Here is a 16233-nt window from a genome sequence, read left to right on the forward strand (position 1 = left end):
AAAAGCCAAGCACTCCCACTTACTGGTCCCAAAGTCCAGACTGCATTGACCTCTCACTTTGTCCTTCGCATCTATGTGTTGGTAAATCTGAAAATGGCCACAGCTGCTGCTGATCTGGAGTCCCTCTGGCTGGCCGCTGGTCCGGTTCCGCCCTGGGGCTAAAGCCTTGGCGTGGGGCTGGGCTCGGCTCCCAGAGCACTGCACTGGATTCCTGCCGGCCTGCCGGGCTGTCCTCGGCAGGAGGTTCGCTTCTCTGTGTCATTTTGTGGGTTCTGCAGCTCCACAGTTTGTTGAGTCCCCCTTTTACATGGATTTGGGAATGTGGAAGGTGGAGCCGTGGAAAGGTTGTGCTTCTACTCCGCTATCTTGGCTCCGCCCCCCTATGTAGGATAAATATGAAGCAAACAAATACAAATATACACAAATAGTTAATTATAAGGTAATTTTTTTTTTTTTAAGCAATCAGGGTTAAGTAACTTGCTCAAGGTTACAAGGCCAGTTATTTCTGGGTGTGGTGCTAAGTATCTGAGCCTGGATTTGATCCCCAGGTCATCCTCACACTGGAGCTGGTGCTCTTATTCTCTGAGCCACCTGGCTTCCCCTAAGCAATGGGGTTAAGTAACTTGCTGAAGGTTACACGGCCAGGTGTTTTTGCATGGGTGCTAAATGTCTGAGCCCGGATTTGATCCCCAGGTTATCCTGACACTGTACCTGGTGCTCTTACTCGCTGTGCTACCTGGCCGCCCCCAATTATAAGGTAATTTTTAAGGGAGGGTTGTTTTTTATCCTTCATTTTTTGAGAGGACTATGACATCAGGAAAGTGATACCATAACTTTCAAAGAAATTGGATTTAAGTGAGGGAGGGCTGTGCAAAGTCACCAGCCTTACTTTTTCTTCCAGAGCCATCTGGGCCCAGTGGCAAAATACAGATTGCGACAACTGGAGATGGCAAGGGAGGGAAGGTACTGTTTGTTTTAATAAACTTCTATTAAAAAGTCTCTATTTAACAAACACAAGTTTTAAAACAGCTTTTTAGATAAGGAAGTAGTTATCTATGTCACAAATATCACTAAATTAAAAATCTGTGTTTGATTAATTTTCATTTTAAGTCCCCCCCCCCCAGGATTAGCTTAGAACTAATTTATTAAAGTTATTGCCAATTTTTAGTTTGTGTTGTTGATTTCACCTCCATAGGAATTAAAACTAATTTTTATCAATATCTTTTGATACTTCCTTTTTTTTTTTGTGCTGCTTTCATTTGCAACTATATCATTCCTCCCCCCCCCACCCCCCCGCCAACCCAGCAAGCCATTCCATATAACAAGGAATAAAATAGAAGGGGAGTTGATGGTGCATTGGGAGGAGTTCATCAAAACTAGCCAATACATTGACTAAATCTGATTGTATTATGTGCCATACCCATAGTTCTCCACAATCTAAAAGGTTTGAAGGAGGGGAATTTTTTTTCCTCCATCTCAGCCTTGGGACAGTCTTCTCTCCTCCTCTTTCCTCTTCTCTTTTCCCCTCCCCTTTTCCTTATAACTGAGTGCAAGTTATTTTTATGTTTTTATGACTTTACTTCCTTCACTTTGCATTGCTGTGTCTTTCCATGTTTCTCTGGATTCTTCATATTCTTTATTTTTTACAGCAGAGTACTGTTCCATTACATCCCCTAGTGAATGGGCATTGATTCTGTTTCTAGTTCAATGCCAGTGTAAAAATGTTACTTTAAGGATTTTGATACATAAATGACCCTTTTATTCTGTCTTTTATTTCTTCTGCTGCATGCCTAGCAACAGTATCTCTGGTTCTAGGTATATAGACATTTTATTCACTTAAAAAAAAAAAAGCATAATTCCAAAGTGCTTTCCAGAACGATTAGATCAGTTACATCCCCATCAACAATGTATGAGTGTCCTTATTCTGCAGCCCTTCCTACATTGATTCTTCACTTTTAGGTTGACTTTTAGGAGTAGATCATTTTATTATTTTCAGTGTTTCATCTGACAGCAAGTATTATAGTCTGGTTAAACTTCAAAATCTAAATAGTTAAGTAGAATTATTCTAGTATTCTTTTAAGGGCATTAGGCCGGGGGCAGCTAGGTGGTGTAGGCAATAGAGAACCGGCCCTGGAGGCAGACCTGAGTTCAGATCTGACCTGAGACACTTAACACTTACTAGCCATGTGACCTTGGGCAAGTCACTTAACTCCAGTTGCCATGCCTTCCTCCCTCCAAAAAGCCAAAAAAAAAAAAAAAGGCAGTAGGACTTTAAATTTGCCATTTTCCCTGAAAAGGTCAGTTCATTGAGTCCTGTTGACAAATTTATTTAGCTTAACACTTCAGTCTTGAATGTTATTGGTAATTTTTATATAAACATTTGGAAGTTTCAGATTATTGCATCCTTGGTTTTTTTTTTTTTTACCAAATTAAGAAAAAATAAGCTTGACTTACACTTTTTTTTTTTTTTTAAGATCATACTCATTTTCATATGTACCTCTTCTTACCTGGTAAATTACAGTTAGGCAGTTTCCTGATTCATAGTTTTGTTATCTAGGCAGCTAGTTAGTACAGTGGAGAGAATGCTGGACTTGAGTTCAAATCCAGTACCAGACACTTACTAGCTACGTGACCATGGTCCAGTCCCTTAACTTCTATCTGCCTCAGTTTCCTCCTTTTTAAAATGGGATAATAATAGCATCTACCATCAAGGGTGGTTGTGAGAACTGAATGAAATTACATTTGTAAAGGGCTTTGTAAACCTTAAAGTCAATAAACATTTTTTTTGAGTTCCTACTGTGTGCTAGGTACTGTACTAAACATGGATTATGTAAATAAAGACAAAAGATAGTTCTTGCCCTCAGGGAGCTTAGAGTCCAGTGGAGGAGACTACATGGAAACAACTTTTCACAAACAAGCTCTAGACAGGGTTAATCGGCAGTAATCAATAGAGGAAAAGTACCAGCATTAAGAACTGTGTAAATACTAGGAGTTAACTCTTACTATCTTTTTCTCTACTTAAATTTTATTTTATTTATTTATTTTTTTTGAGCAATTGGGGTTAAGTAACTTGCTCAAGGTTACACAGCCAGTTATTTCTGGGTGTGGTGCTGAGTATCTGAGCCCGGATTTGATCCAGGTCATCCCGACACTGGAGCCGGTGTTCTTACTCGCTGAGCCACCTGGCCACCCCTAAGCAATTGGGGTTAAGTAACTTGCTGAAGGTTACACGGCCAGGTGTTTCTGGGTGGGTGCTAAGTGTCTGAGCCCGGGATTCGATCTCCAGGTCTTCTCAACACTGGAGCCGGTGCTCTTACTCGCTGTGCTACCTGGCCGCCCCTCTACTTAAATTCTAGATGTGAAAAAAAGAGTAAGAAAGGGTATGTAGAGAGACCTTTAAAACACAGCTAAGTTTTGAAATACTGACAATCAGTTTTGATTTTCTAATCTTCTGTTTCCCAGTTTCATTTTTCTCTGATAGTATAAAGTATGCTTTTGAGAGCTAGATGTAAATAAAGGGATGTTTTATTTAAAATCAGGAGAAATTAAGTAAAGGACAATTTAAAAATAATACTTCATAGCTGCCTCTTAATTTATTTTGTTATATTAGCCTTTCACTTAACTGTCAGCATTTCAGACAAAAGAAAGCAGTTAAATTGTCCTTGGCTACTGTTGGTGTAATGAGGATTCTTATTCTATTGATTATACATGTATGGAGTCATGCACTCCTTAACTCTGTCTTTTTATGCGCTATTCATTTTGAAATACAGAAATTGCTTGATCTGATCGCTGTGTGATCAACGAGCCCTTTTTATTTTGTACAATGGCACTAGTGAGGCCATTGAATCTACAATAAGTGCCTGGAGAAATGAAGAACTCAGATTTTTCTGACTCAATTCACAAATGTGCCAGCATCTGAAATTTAGCCTTTTTTGGTGGGATTAAGGAATAGATATTCCTTAATGTTTATTCACTTAGGATAGCACTGTGCCTTAATATTTTTCAGAGCACCTTGAACTTACAAATGACTTCTCACCGCATACTTTTGGGTGTTATAGAGCATTGTAAACTTTTTGTGTGGTCACTGCAGTGGGTGGTCCAGAATATGTAAAACTCATGAATAACTTTGAATAACTAGATTGATTTAGACCAAGCATAATCTGGAGGTATTAAAACGGAGAGATCTGTTAGGCCTTTTCTCTTTTAGGGAGAGATACTAATGAGGTCTTATGGAGTGAATTGTCATTGTGCCCTAAGCAGACACATTGGACTTCTCTTAGCAGGTAGACAATTCCAACGTGATGGTGAACCTTTATCTAAGCTAGTTTTTTCAGTAGTTCTGTTCAGCAAACATTTATTAAGTGCCTATTATTTGCCAGGCTCTGTATGATAAAACTGTTATTACCCTCAAGGACCTTACATTCTTCTGAGGGGAAGGAGCTGGTATACACATTAGGGGTAAGGATTGAACCTTTGATTTGACTGTTTTAGGGAATGACTGGGTGAGGATCCTCCCCCTATCTATGTTGATCAAAACTTCCTCTTGTAAGTTACAGTTTTGGAAATTCGCCTAGACCACTTAAAAGTTTAAGTGACTTTCTCAGATTCACACAGACAGTATGGATCAAAGGCAGCATTTGAATCCATATCTGTATATCTTCAAGGCCAGCTCTCTGTCTGCTGTGACACCCTTCCTCCCATTTCTGCCCATAAGTAAATTCACAGTTATAGAAAGTAAGTAATTCTGGTGAAAGAGAGTACTAAGAACTGGTAAAATCATAAGGCTCTCCTGATCCTTGAAGAGTGTTAAGAATCCAAGTGGTAGACATGTAGAGATGGGCAGCTAGGTGGCATAGTGGAGAGAGTGTTGGGTTGCAGTCAGGAAGATTCATCTTATTCAGTTCAAGTCTGACCTTAGACACTAACTGTGTGACCCTGGGCAAGTCACTTAACCCTGTTTGCCCCAGTTTCCTCATCTGTAAAATGAGCTGGAGAAGGAAATGGCAAACCACTCCAATATCTTTGCCAAGAAAACCCCAGATGGGGTCGTGAAGAGTCTGACACAACTGAAATGACTGAATGACAACAATGGAGATAGAGCATTCCAGGGATGGGAGATATGGCTAAAGCTACAGGGACAGACAGGAGGTAGGATATTGTGTAGGCCATTTTATCTGGAGTCTTTTAGGGGGAGTCACATGAGATAAGTTGGAGACAGATCATAAAGGGCTTTTAGTGCCAAAGAATTGGAGGTAAAAGAAAGCCCCGTGGAGCTTCTTCATGCCTTTGCTTTCAGAATATCCATCTTGTTATCATGGGGTGGATGGATTGGAGAGAGGAGAGACTGGAGGCCAGGATACCAGTGAAAAAGCTGTTGCAGCAGAGCATGCAGCTGGTGTTAATAGTGGGGAGAGTCCTGGAAATGGATCAGAGAAGAGCCAAGTTCAGATCTCAGTTCAGTCCCTCATTAGCTATGTCAACTCACTTAAACTCTGCTTCAGTTTCCTTATCTGCAAAATTGGGTTTAATGATAGCACCTCTCTCCTAGGGTAGTTGTGAGGATAAAATAATATTTATAAAGCTTTTTCTAAACCTTAGAGTGTTATGTAAATGCTGGCTATTATAATTGTCATAATAATAGTTATTATTAGCATGCCAAATAATTCAGAGAATTTCTCTAATTCAGGGAATTAGGTTGGTGGGAAAGTAAAGTGTCACAAATGATGTTGAAATTTTGAAATGGAGTTAACCTCAACAGAAATAAGTTGTTAGGAGGAGGACTAGGTTGTGAGAAGATAAACCATTCTGTTTTGTACTTATTCAATTTGATATGGCTATGGAATGTCCAGCAGACAATTGAGGATGCAGGGGTGGACCACAGGAGGTAGTTGATGGATAATGGTGTGCCTTTGGAGTCATGTGCATTGTGGTGGTGTGTGCCTAGAAGATCCTCCAGAGAGAATATAGAGTGAGAGAATGAAAGAGGACCTAGGACAGAGCCCTCTGTACTTGGGCAGAGGTATTTGGATGTGAATGATAATCCATCAAAGGTGACTGAGAAGGAGGAGTCAGAATAGAATGAGAATCAGGAGAGAGTAGTGTCAAAAAAAATCCTGAGAAGAGACATTATATCAGAAGAGGAGTGTTGACACATCCCATTCTGCAGAAAGGTCAAGAAAGTTGAAGATTTAGAAAAGCCCATTGTACCTAATAATTAAGAGATCATTGATAACCTTTGAGAGAGTAATTTCAGTTAAAGGGTGGTATAAGAAGTGACTGGTTGTGACAAAGTAATGGCCACAAGGGTAAACTGGGAAACATTCCAGATGGCAGTAATTTCCATTTTTAAAACACTTAAAGGTTTGCCTAACACTTTCCTTCAGATGACATAGGTATTATTCCCATTTTTTCAAATGAGGAATCCGATAGGTCATGATGGACTGGAGTGTAAGGAATGATACTAAAAAAGGCTGTTACTTGTAATAGTAGTGAAATTTGGAGATCCCTTTGTATTGCCAAGCTAACAGGTACTTAGCACTTAGTGTCAAGCTAATTATATCAAGCCTCTGTTAAAGAAACAGAAGGTATGAACCCATGTTGCTGATGTAACAGGAAGTGGCTGAACAGGGAGGAGCTAATACCGTATATAAGGAAAAGCCCCAGCTGATAGAGTCAGAACTTCTTGGGATAAGCATTGTAGAAGCAGAGCAGCTGCTGCCAGAGAGAGAGAATTCCTCTCAGCGAGCATCTGGAGGCTGGGCTGCTACTGCTGGACTGAAGATTGAACTGAGAATTGAGAAGAACTGAGAAGAGAAATGAGAATTGAGAACTGAGACAGAATTTCTTGGAGCAAGCAGCATGGAGGCTGGATAAGGTGATTTTGATTTTGAGAACAGAGCTGGATAAAGTGATTTTGATTTTGAGAGCCAGCCAGAGCTGCAAGAGGAAGCATGACTGTGGTGTCAGTATTTTGTCTGTTTTGGGTCTATGTTGATCTCACAGGCAGAAAGTGAATTGTGATGATAGTGCTGACCATGTGTGTGAATATTGTTGTAATTCTGCTAAGCTTGATGTGTGTAGATATTATTGTGGCTTTGTTAAGCCTGTCTTCCCAGGAACAGAGACTGTGAGAGATTTGAGGTGGACTGGACACTGTGAGCTTCAGTATGGAGCAGGAACTGCACAGAGAGCTGGACAAGGACCTGGGAGCTGTCTGTCTTTAAACTCAGGTGGCAGGTGGTTAGATTCAGGCAGAAGCTGGGACTGTAGAAGAGGAAACAATGGAAGCTGATAGCCTTCCTTGAGTCAAGATGAAAAGACCTCTTTGTGGGTACTGAATAGTGACTGATGAAATTGTCTGAGTAGTGACTGATGAAATAGGGTACTGAATAGTGATTGATGAAATTGTAACTTATTTGTGAACTAGGGGTGGATGGCCTTTTGTACTTTCCACTACCCCTTAAGAGGGTACTGAGTAATGACTGATGATGTTGTAACTTAATTGAACCCCATGGATGGAGGACTTTACTTTTGTACTTTGTGTCCTTTAAGGAGGCAAGCCTCCTTAAGGATGATTGAATGATTGAGTTACTAAAATGATTGTACTTTGTTTAAAACTATGTGACCACTTTGGTGAAAACTGTGTGGTCATTTTAGTGATAAGTTGTTGAGCTGTGACATGGTGAATGCTGTATTTTGATTTTCTGTGAATGTTTTGCTCTGCTTTGTTACTGAATAGAGAGTTCACTATACGGTGTCATCGAAGCCGTGAAAAGCTGTTCGTAGCAGCAGCCCTCTGGAAAGCTGCTCGTGCTTGGCTTTGCATCACGGTACCTTAGAATTGATAATTATACATTTTCCCTGATGAGTGTTATTTTATGGTAACATTATTCACAAATTACTAAATATCTCTGCACCATCATTTTGATGATTGTCTGTTAATGTCCTTTCTCAGAAACTAGTTTCTCTTTGAAACATTATTTCCTTTATCATGAAAGGCATTATGGCATTCTGAATAGAGAGCTGGCCTCAAATCCAGGAAGATCTGTGTTCATTTCCCTTACTGGCTTTGAGATCCTGGGTAAATTATTTGTCAGTGATGTAGCAACATTTGCACGCGTGCATGTGTGTGTGTGTGTGTGTGTGTCTGTGTGTGTGTTTTTGTGTGTGGCAATCAGGATTAAGTGGCTTGCCCAGGGTCACACAGATAGTAAGTGTCAGGTGTCTGAGGTCACCTATGAACTCAGGTCCTCCTGACTGAAGGGCTAGTGCTCTACTCACTGCGCCACCTAGCTACCACTGTAGCAACTCTTTGAGTATATGTTGCCCAGTTTACTTAGTAGGGATTTTGTTGTACCACTGAAATCTTAGGCCCAAGCATTGTGCATATCAAAACCAAAAGTTAATGATGTTAGGCTAGGTTTGTCTGTACTGTGATATCTATTTCATGCTAATACTAAGCATCAGATCACAAAGCATAATCCTCTTGGATTTGTTCTTATAAGTCTGTTGCAAGAGCTTGTTCTTGTTGGTTATAGGTATACTCTGTTATATACAATACTCTGCACATAAATATTCAGTAAATATAGAGTGACTGTACAGTGCAATATTACTTACTGCATAATTTGTATTGTAGGTCAGAGATTTCCTGCCTGTCTATAATGGCCCCATTTCTTCGTTACCTATATTGTGAGCCATCCCAATTACAGGAGTATTCCAAACTGAGAATGGGCTTGCTTAAAGTGTTGCTCCAACCTCAGGGTACTTGTGATAAAGAAAAACCCTCATTAATGGAGAAACATATCCTTCAGATGTTTTGTGACTTGGTTCCATATTTACAGGTAAGACTTTTCTTCTTCTTCTTTATTACTCACCTTGTTCATGCATTATGGCAGTATAATTAGTCATAAACATTTATTAAGGGTCTGCTATGTGCCAAGTACTGTGCTGAGCCTGGGGGATATAAAAAAAGGCAGAAGACATTACCTGTTCTCCAGGTGCTCACATGTATATAAGCAAACTTGATTTTTGAATTAATAAATATTTAAAAAATTAAATTAAATCTAGAGAAATAAATAATTAAAAAAATTAAACATTCTTTGTGTACCAGAAGATGATCAACTGTTGTGAATGTCCCATGTTTATTCGGGATAGAAGGATATTCCCTACTTTTCCATTATTTTTTCTTCCTATTTATCTACCCAAACTAGTTTCAACACCGTTCTTTTGGAGACTATAACTTACTTTTTGCAAATCTCTATATCATATATTATTGGAGTACTGAAATCTTTGACTATTATCAAATGAAATATTTGTAAAATACTTAGTACAGTGTCTGGCACGTACTAGATACTACGGAAATATTTATTCCATTTCCCTCCTCCCTCTATTACTAATTTTCTTTCTAATTTTGCTTAACTTTCTTAAGTTTTCATTTACAGATTTTTTAGATTACATTGACATTTGGGGAAAACTCTATAAAAATCTATATTAGCATGCATAAAAGTGGGACAAGTAGGATAGTAAATGTTTCTTCATTCAGTAGAAGGAAATGTTCCTTGAAGGAGGTTAATTTTGAATTGGACCTTAAAAATAGAGCTTATATGTTTTGGTAAAAATAAAAGGAAAGCAATAGTTCAGTAAATTTTGGCATGTGAATATAATAGTGTGGCATTTCACTTGAATGACAAATATGAGAAATTCAAAGGTAGAAGTGTGAAGTAATGCAGAGAAAATAAAGCAGAGACACAAAGAAAAGATACATAATTGTAACTGTTTGAATAAAGTCCATACTGAGAGACGACTAATTTCTGATTCAATGTAATCAGCCATAAATGTTAGTGCTTTACTGCTAAAAGTGAAACAATGCTTTTCTTTCTACTAATAATAATCTTACTGATTTTCTGGGAATACACTTTGTAAAAGGGTTTGTTTGGGAAGTGTGGGAAGAGTAACTCAGACTAAATATATATGGTTGTGTAGAAGGAGACACAATTTTGATATTGAAAGGATTAATTCCCTTGTTATATGGAAGAGGGAAGGATCCTATAGGATTGGAAAAAATTTTGGTTCTTAATATTAACCAAAAAAGGGACTGAGAGAATATCATAACCATCAACCTACATGCAAGACTATATACAGTTTTTATGAGAATAATCAATATACACATTGAAAGTATTCTTGATGAGAATTTTAGAAGGGAACAAATAGACTTTTGCACACAGTTTTCACAATTTCCTTAAATTTGTAATGAATAATATCTCAGTATGTTTATTGTTTGTTGACTAAAAAAATTTATTTGAGTTGGTAGAGCAAAAGGCTGCCTTAAAATCTCGTTCATTGGGGGCAGCTAGGTGGAGCAGTGAATAGATCACCAGCCCTGGAGTCAGGAGGACCCGAGTTCAAATCCAGCCTCAAACACTTAACACTTATTAGCTGTGTGACCTTGGGCAAATCACTTAACCCCAATTGCCCTGCCTTGCCCCTTCCAAAAAGACAAAAGAAAAACTCTTTCATGCAATATTGACCTTTGAAAGATATGACAACAAAATTAACTCTGTTCTATGCTCTCATTATTAATATCAAGCAAAGCATAAACCAGGAAATGTGTGCTTGCCAAACATTTGCCTTTCCCACATTGTTATGAAGGCAGTCCAACAAAGACAAATTTAAAAGCAAGTTTTGAGGTCCAGTTGAGATTTCACATCGCAGATAACATCGTATCCAGCCCAAGAAAATTGCAAAATTTCCTAAATGCGATCTATAGTCATTCAAAAGGGTTTGGCCTAACTGTTCTTACAGAAGACATCAAGTAGATGAAAAATGCCTGTTGTGCAGATTATAATGTATAGTTGTATGCGCAATCTGTAGAGCTTTTGCATTAATGCCTATATCTTTAAGAGACACACAAATGAACTATGTATGAGCCAGGCTGAGGATGGAACAGGGGAGAATGGGCTAGATTGCCTTTGGAACATTACATAGTTCTTTTGAAAACCATAAGCTTGTTCCTTGAACAAAGGCTTGCCATTTTTTCACTCTTAACAGTCTTCTGTTGGTGTCGTATAGGCATGAGTCATAGAACACTACAGTGTCTGAATAACTGAAGTCACAAGTTACCCAAAAGGATTTTGAGAGGTGACTATGGGGTAATATGTTTAGCAAAGGACAACCTAGGAATATATAGGAAACACAGTGTAAAATATATTGAAAGAATATCTGATTTAGAAAAAAAGATGTCTTGTAGTGAGAACAAGGGAGAATTTCTGGAAAACCCAAATGCTCTATTGGTTTTTTTTTTCCTTTTTTTTTTTTGGAGGGGGAAGGCAGGGCAGTTGGGGTTAAATGAAATGCGCAAGGTTACATGGCTAGTAAGTGTTAAGTGTCACGGTGTGTTTCACCTTCTTTGTTCACATTGCTTTGAGAGGTTAAATAGTTTTCTTTTCCATTTAAAAGGCAGCAGAAAATTTCAAGAAAGAAATAGTCTGCCTAGTCAAGGACTTAGCACCTGTCCTATCTTACCATATCCTGTGTTATTAGGTAATATAGCTGTGCTTTTTCCTTCATAAGCTTTTTCAAACAAATGAAAGTCCCAAGATTGCAGTCCCAGAAGTAGACTCTGGGGAAATATTTCTTAGACTCTCTACTATGTTGAGAAAAAAAAAGCACCTGGAATTCAGGATTCCATATTGTTAAAAATAATTTGTCTTTTCCTGTCCTATTCACTTTTTTGGAGCCACTCATTCGCATACTTGCTTCTGTATCTTGAATGTCCTTGGTTGTTTGCAGTGATAAATTTCTGAGTAACTCCTATAAACTAGTTCTTGGTACTATTTCCATGTTGTAAGTATATCACAGTTGGGAACAGAGCTTCACGAGTGACATGATCAAATGAAACCACTTCTAGACATAAGTTTTACACAAGCCTAGGATCTGGATGGAACCTTCATGTTCTTCCAGTCCAGCCTCTTTCTTGATTCAGGTGACCCCATGTTTAAGAACACATTGTTTTAGACAACGTACTGTTTCTTTGTTGTTAAAAAGTTCTTATTTTGAATGAAAAAAATAACAAACCAAAACCTAGCTATCTTCTTAGAACTTAGATCTAGTTTTGTCTTCAGGAGCAGTGTAGAAAAAGTATATTCCCTCTTTGGTATTACAACTTTTATGATATTTGAAGACTACTCAAGAACTCTCTAAATATTTATTCACTTTTCTATATTAAACATGCCCAGCCCTTCTAACTGCCCCATTTTTATGGAGGGGGGTTTTATAATGTGGTTTTTAGGCCTTTCATTAGCCTAGTTCTGCTCTTCTTTGTCAGCATCTCTCCAAAGTTTGAGATGCTGAAATAATACAGATACTTGCGATATGGTATGATCAGTGATAAGTAAGGTGGGGGTGGCTATCTACCTTAGAGTGGACACTTGTGTTAATATAATCTCAGTGTTACATGAGGCCCATTACACTGTTGGGCCTTAATGAACTTGTCAACTAAAATCCTTGTCTTCCATATGAACACCACATAGCATTGTTTACTTGTGGAGTGCTGAAATTTAAAAAAAGGACATCACATTTATTCCTGTTAAATGTTATCATGTTAATTTTAGCTCATCTTTCAATCCTGCTGTTCTTTTTCAATATCTCCTCACATATTGGCTAATCTGTCAAATGCTCTTAGAGAACAAAGAACTAGATTTGCTTAAATGTTTTCCCTTTATGGTTATTTTAAAAAATGCTTATGGAGATTAGAAAGGCACTAATATTAACACTGATCCACCTTGTTTGTTGGGTTAAAAAAATTCTCCTATTTAAAATGTAGATTTCATGGGAGAATATGAATGGGTCCATTTCAAGTACTTACCATGTAGTAGCAGCTAAGTAAATGTCTAATTATTGTATTTCTTAATAAATGGGTTTCTAACATTTTGATCCTTTTGATCCATTGATAGTAGCCAGCTGGCATTATGGAGTGGATTGTGGATTTTTCTGAAATTGGATATTTATGAATTTTGGGGATAAATGGATGAAAATACTCTAATAGTAATTTGCTTTCTATTAAGAAAATTGCATTACATGTTCTTTTTTCTGTCAGAAAATCACAGATGACCATACCAGTACTCTTAAGTTAACATGAGGCTTCACTTTGTTTTAATTTGTCAGTTTATGTTTTGCAGAATTGAAAAGGAATTTAGGCATCAGACCATTCATTTTCTTTTCATAATATAACATTTTCTTTGGGCTCCTCCATTGCAATCCTTTTAATATATCTTTCTGTTTCTCGGTTCTCTAGGAACTAATGTAGATCTCTATTTTGCTTTGCACTTTGAAACACTTACTAGTCATGGTGGGTATTATAGTAGTAACCACTGGTGAAAGGTACAGCTGGTCAACTGTAGGCTTTCCTCTTGATGCAATTAATAGACACAAGGCTCCTGATTGAAACAGATGGTTCATTGTTTTTAATCTCTGGGAATAAATGCCAACATGACTGAGATCAGGACCTTATCCTTAATTCCAACTTCAGAATTTTGATCAGAACAGCTGGGCTTGAATTGAATTGGAATTTTCAAGAGCACCAGGTTCTTCCCCTCTAACATTATAGTAGCCTGTTGAGAAGACACTCTTTCATTTGAATAGTTTTTCACTCTATCTGCCAAATCGAGAAATGATGCCTTGATATGAGAATATTACAGCCAATCATTTGTGGACAAAGTATTTAGTGGTGTATTTAGAATAACAGGCTGAGAAATTGCTATGAGGCACCTGTGTTGAATCCTAAAAAACCACAGAGAAGTAATTTGGACAGGTCAAACTTAGCTCTTGTTGAACATTTTTGGATATGCTGGCACTAATGCATAGTTTATCTTGATTAGTTGTTCATGCCCAGATTTCAGAAAATAAATCGACAGAATGTGAATTGGCTGGTAGTGATGAAAACAACTAACATAGAATATATTTTGGTGAATTACAAAAAGCAGACAGTGTAGTTGTAAAACTTTTAACCTGACTTAAGTTCTTTTTAAAATTCAGTTTTTTTTTTTTCAATTAACAAAGATCTATTTTCATTTCCTCCTACCTCCCTGGGTTTGTAGGTGGGGCACAACAAAAATCCCTATAATAAATAAATATAGTAGAACAAAACAATTTCCTGTATTGGCATTGTCCAAAAATATATCTCATTTTGTATATTTGTTTGCCACTTCTCGTTCAGGATGTGGGTAGCCTGTTTCTTCTTTGGTCTTCTGGAATCATGATTGATCATGGCATTGATTAGATTATCAAGTTTTTTGGAATCTGCAGTAAATGAATTGCCCAATGACTTTTAGAACAAGATTTAATTTATCCTTTTGGTATATGCTATCCTACAATATTTAATTTTGATTTGATAATTATTGTTATTTTGGTAACAGGTAAAAGATTTGGTACAGACAACAGAAGTCATGCTATTTCTTCAAGAATTATTTTTGAGTCTTTTGCGCCATCCTGTTTTCTGGGAAGAGGAGCTTGTCAAGCTAAGCCTGCAGATTCTCTGTATTTGTGAAGTAAGCCTAAAGATAACAGGAGAATGTTCATCTTTAATTCAGCTTTTAGAAAAAAACTTTGAACTTCTGAAAGAGGTAAGATTTACTTTAATTTTAAATTATTATTATTATTTTGCTTTTTGGAGGGGAGAAAGCAGGGCAGTTATAGTTAAGTGACTTGCCCAAGGTCACATGGCTAGTAAGTGTTAAGTGTCTGAGGCCAGATTTGAATTCAGGTCCTCCTGACTCCAGGGCTGGTGCTATATTCACCGAGCGACCTAGCCGCTCCTAAGATTTACTTTAAAAAAAAGGCAAGATCCATGCATCATTTTTTTGAGTTAGGTGTTTAATAAATTTTGTTCAGTAATTGGGTAGGTTGTGCCTGTCTATTGATTTGATATTCCCGGAATTTCAGGGTATGATGGAATAGTAGAGATTGTTTAGTTAAACCTTTGTCCAAACCAAGGGTTCTTTACCTGGAGTCTTTGGATCCCCAAGGGATCCATGGATATATTTCAGGAGGTCTTGAACTTGGAACAACAACAACAACAAAAAATTTACATAATACATCTTATTTTTATTAAACTTTGCTTGAAATTTAGCATTTTATTCAATTATTTAAGAATATTATTCTTAGAAAGGATCTGTAGGCTTCATTGGATTATCCACTGGGTCCACAACAGAAAAAGGGTTTAGAAGCCCCAGTCTGAATAGTAAGCCACTTTGTAATGTGCTAGATAAGCCCCTTTTGAAAGCATTAAGCAGAAACTAGAATGGTACATGTATGTTAAATGGAAGGGCAGCAAGTACCTCAAGCGTCCTCAGGGTGGCTGCCACCACAGGTTCTTGGATCTTCTTTGATAAAGGAAAGCAACTCAAAATGGGTTAACAAGCTTACTTTAATCAGTCAGATATGTATCGTTCACCTAGTTCAGGGGAAAAAGGTCAGCACCCCGAACTTCAGAATATACAGACAGAATTATCAGGACAGAGAAACAGATCAAATAGACAGTTTCCAAAATGTGCAACCATTACATCCATACCAAATCAACATCTGGGTTTCAACATCGGGGTTTTTCACAGCCTAGGGGAGGCTCTCAACAACGGCTTCCCAGTATCCAGATGAAATCACAGAACATTTCTCAAAGTGAGCCCCAAAATAAAGCTACACATCAGGGCTTATGTAGCCTTCTCCTGGCTCAGAGAATGTAACAACCTTATTGACTCACTGGCCAATCAAGAAGTATCTACTGAAAAACAGGCCTCCCACCCCAGGCTCTAGGTGCACTTTAGCCTAGGGGCAGGGAAGATCTTTAAATTTACGTTCCCATTACAAGCCTGCATGTTCATTTTTCTCTTTTAGTCAGTTTATGTGTAGAGGCCCTTTTATTCTGAATCTGTTTTAACTGACCATAAGAAGGTAAGTGGCTAATGTTACTGTAGTCTACTCAGCTGCATCCAGAGATCCATTATCCATTTTTTAAGAGATATTTCATAACCTGCTCTTCCCACAATTCAGTCTTTTAAAAATTTTTTTTGTTTCTCAAATGCTTCATTAACTTTTGATTTACATCATTCATTTCCGCCAGATTTTTGAGTTTCAAATTTTCTCCCCGTTTTCCCCCTACCCACCGCCCCAAAATAGCAGTCCCACAGGATATCCCCTCCTCCAATCTGCTCTCTCCCATATTTTCTCCCATACCCCTTTTGA

General features: G+C 37.8%; 1 protein-coding gene across 7 annotated transcripts in view; it reads left to right on the top strand.

The window, feature by feature from the left end:
- The window catches only part of FOCAD (focadhesin), a 504358-nt gene that overhangs the window by 211475 nt on the left and 276650 nt on the right, over positions 1–16233 (top strand). For all 7 annotated transcript variants that reach the window (XM_069088078.1, XM_069088080.1, XM_069088077.1 and 4 more), the window contains 2 exons: positions 8636–8840; positions 14412–14618. In XM_069088078.1, coding sequence (XP_068944179.1) covers positions 8636–8840; positions 14412–14618 — 412 coding nt within the window. The remainder of the gene's footprint in view (positions 1–8635; positions 8841–14411; positions 14619–16233) is intronic.

This window comes from Petaurus breviceps, unplaced genomic scaffold (assembly GCF_028583685.1).
Source record: "Petaurus breviceps papuanus isolate PSGF00001 unplaced genomic scaffold, PetGlider_PUasm1.0 184, whole genome shotgun sequence".
Taxonomy (NCBI): domain Eukaryota; kingdom Metazoa; phylum Chordata; class Mammalia; order Diprotodontia; family Petauridae; genus Petaurus; species Petaurus breviceps.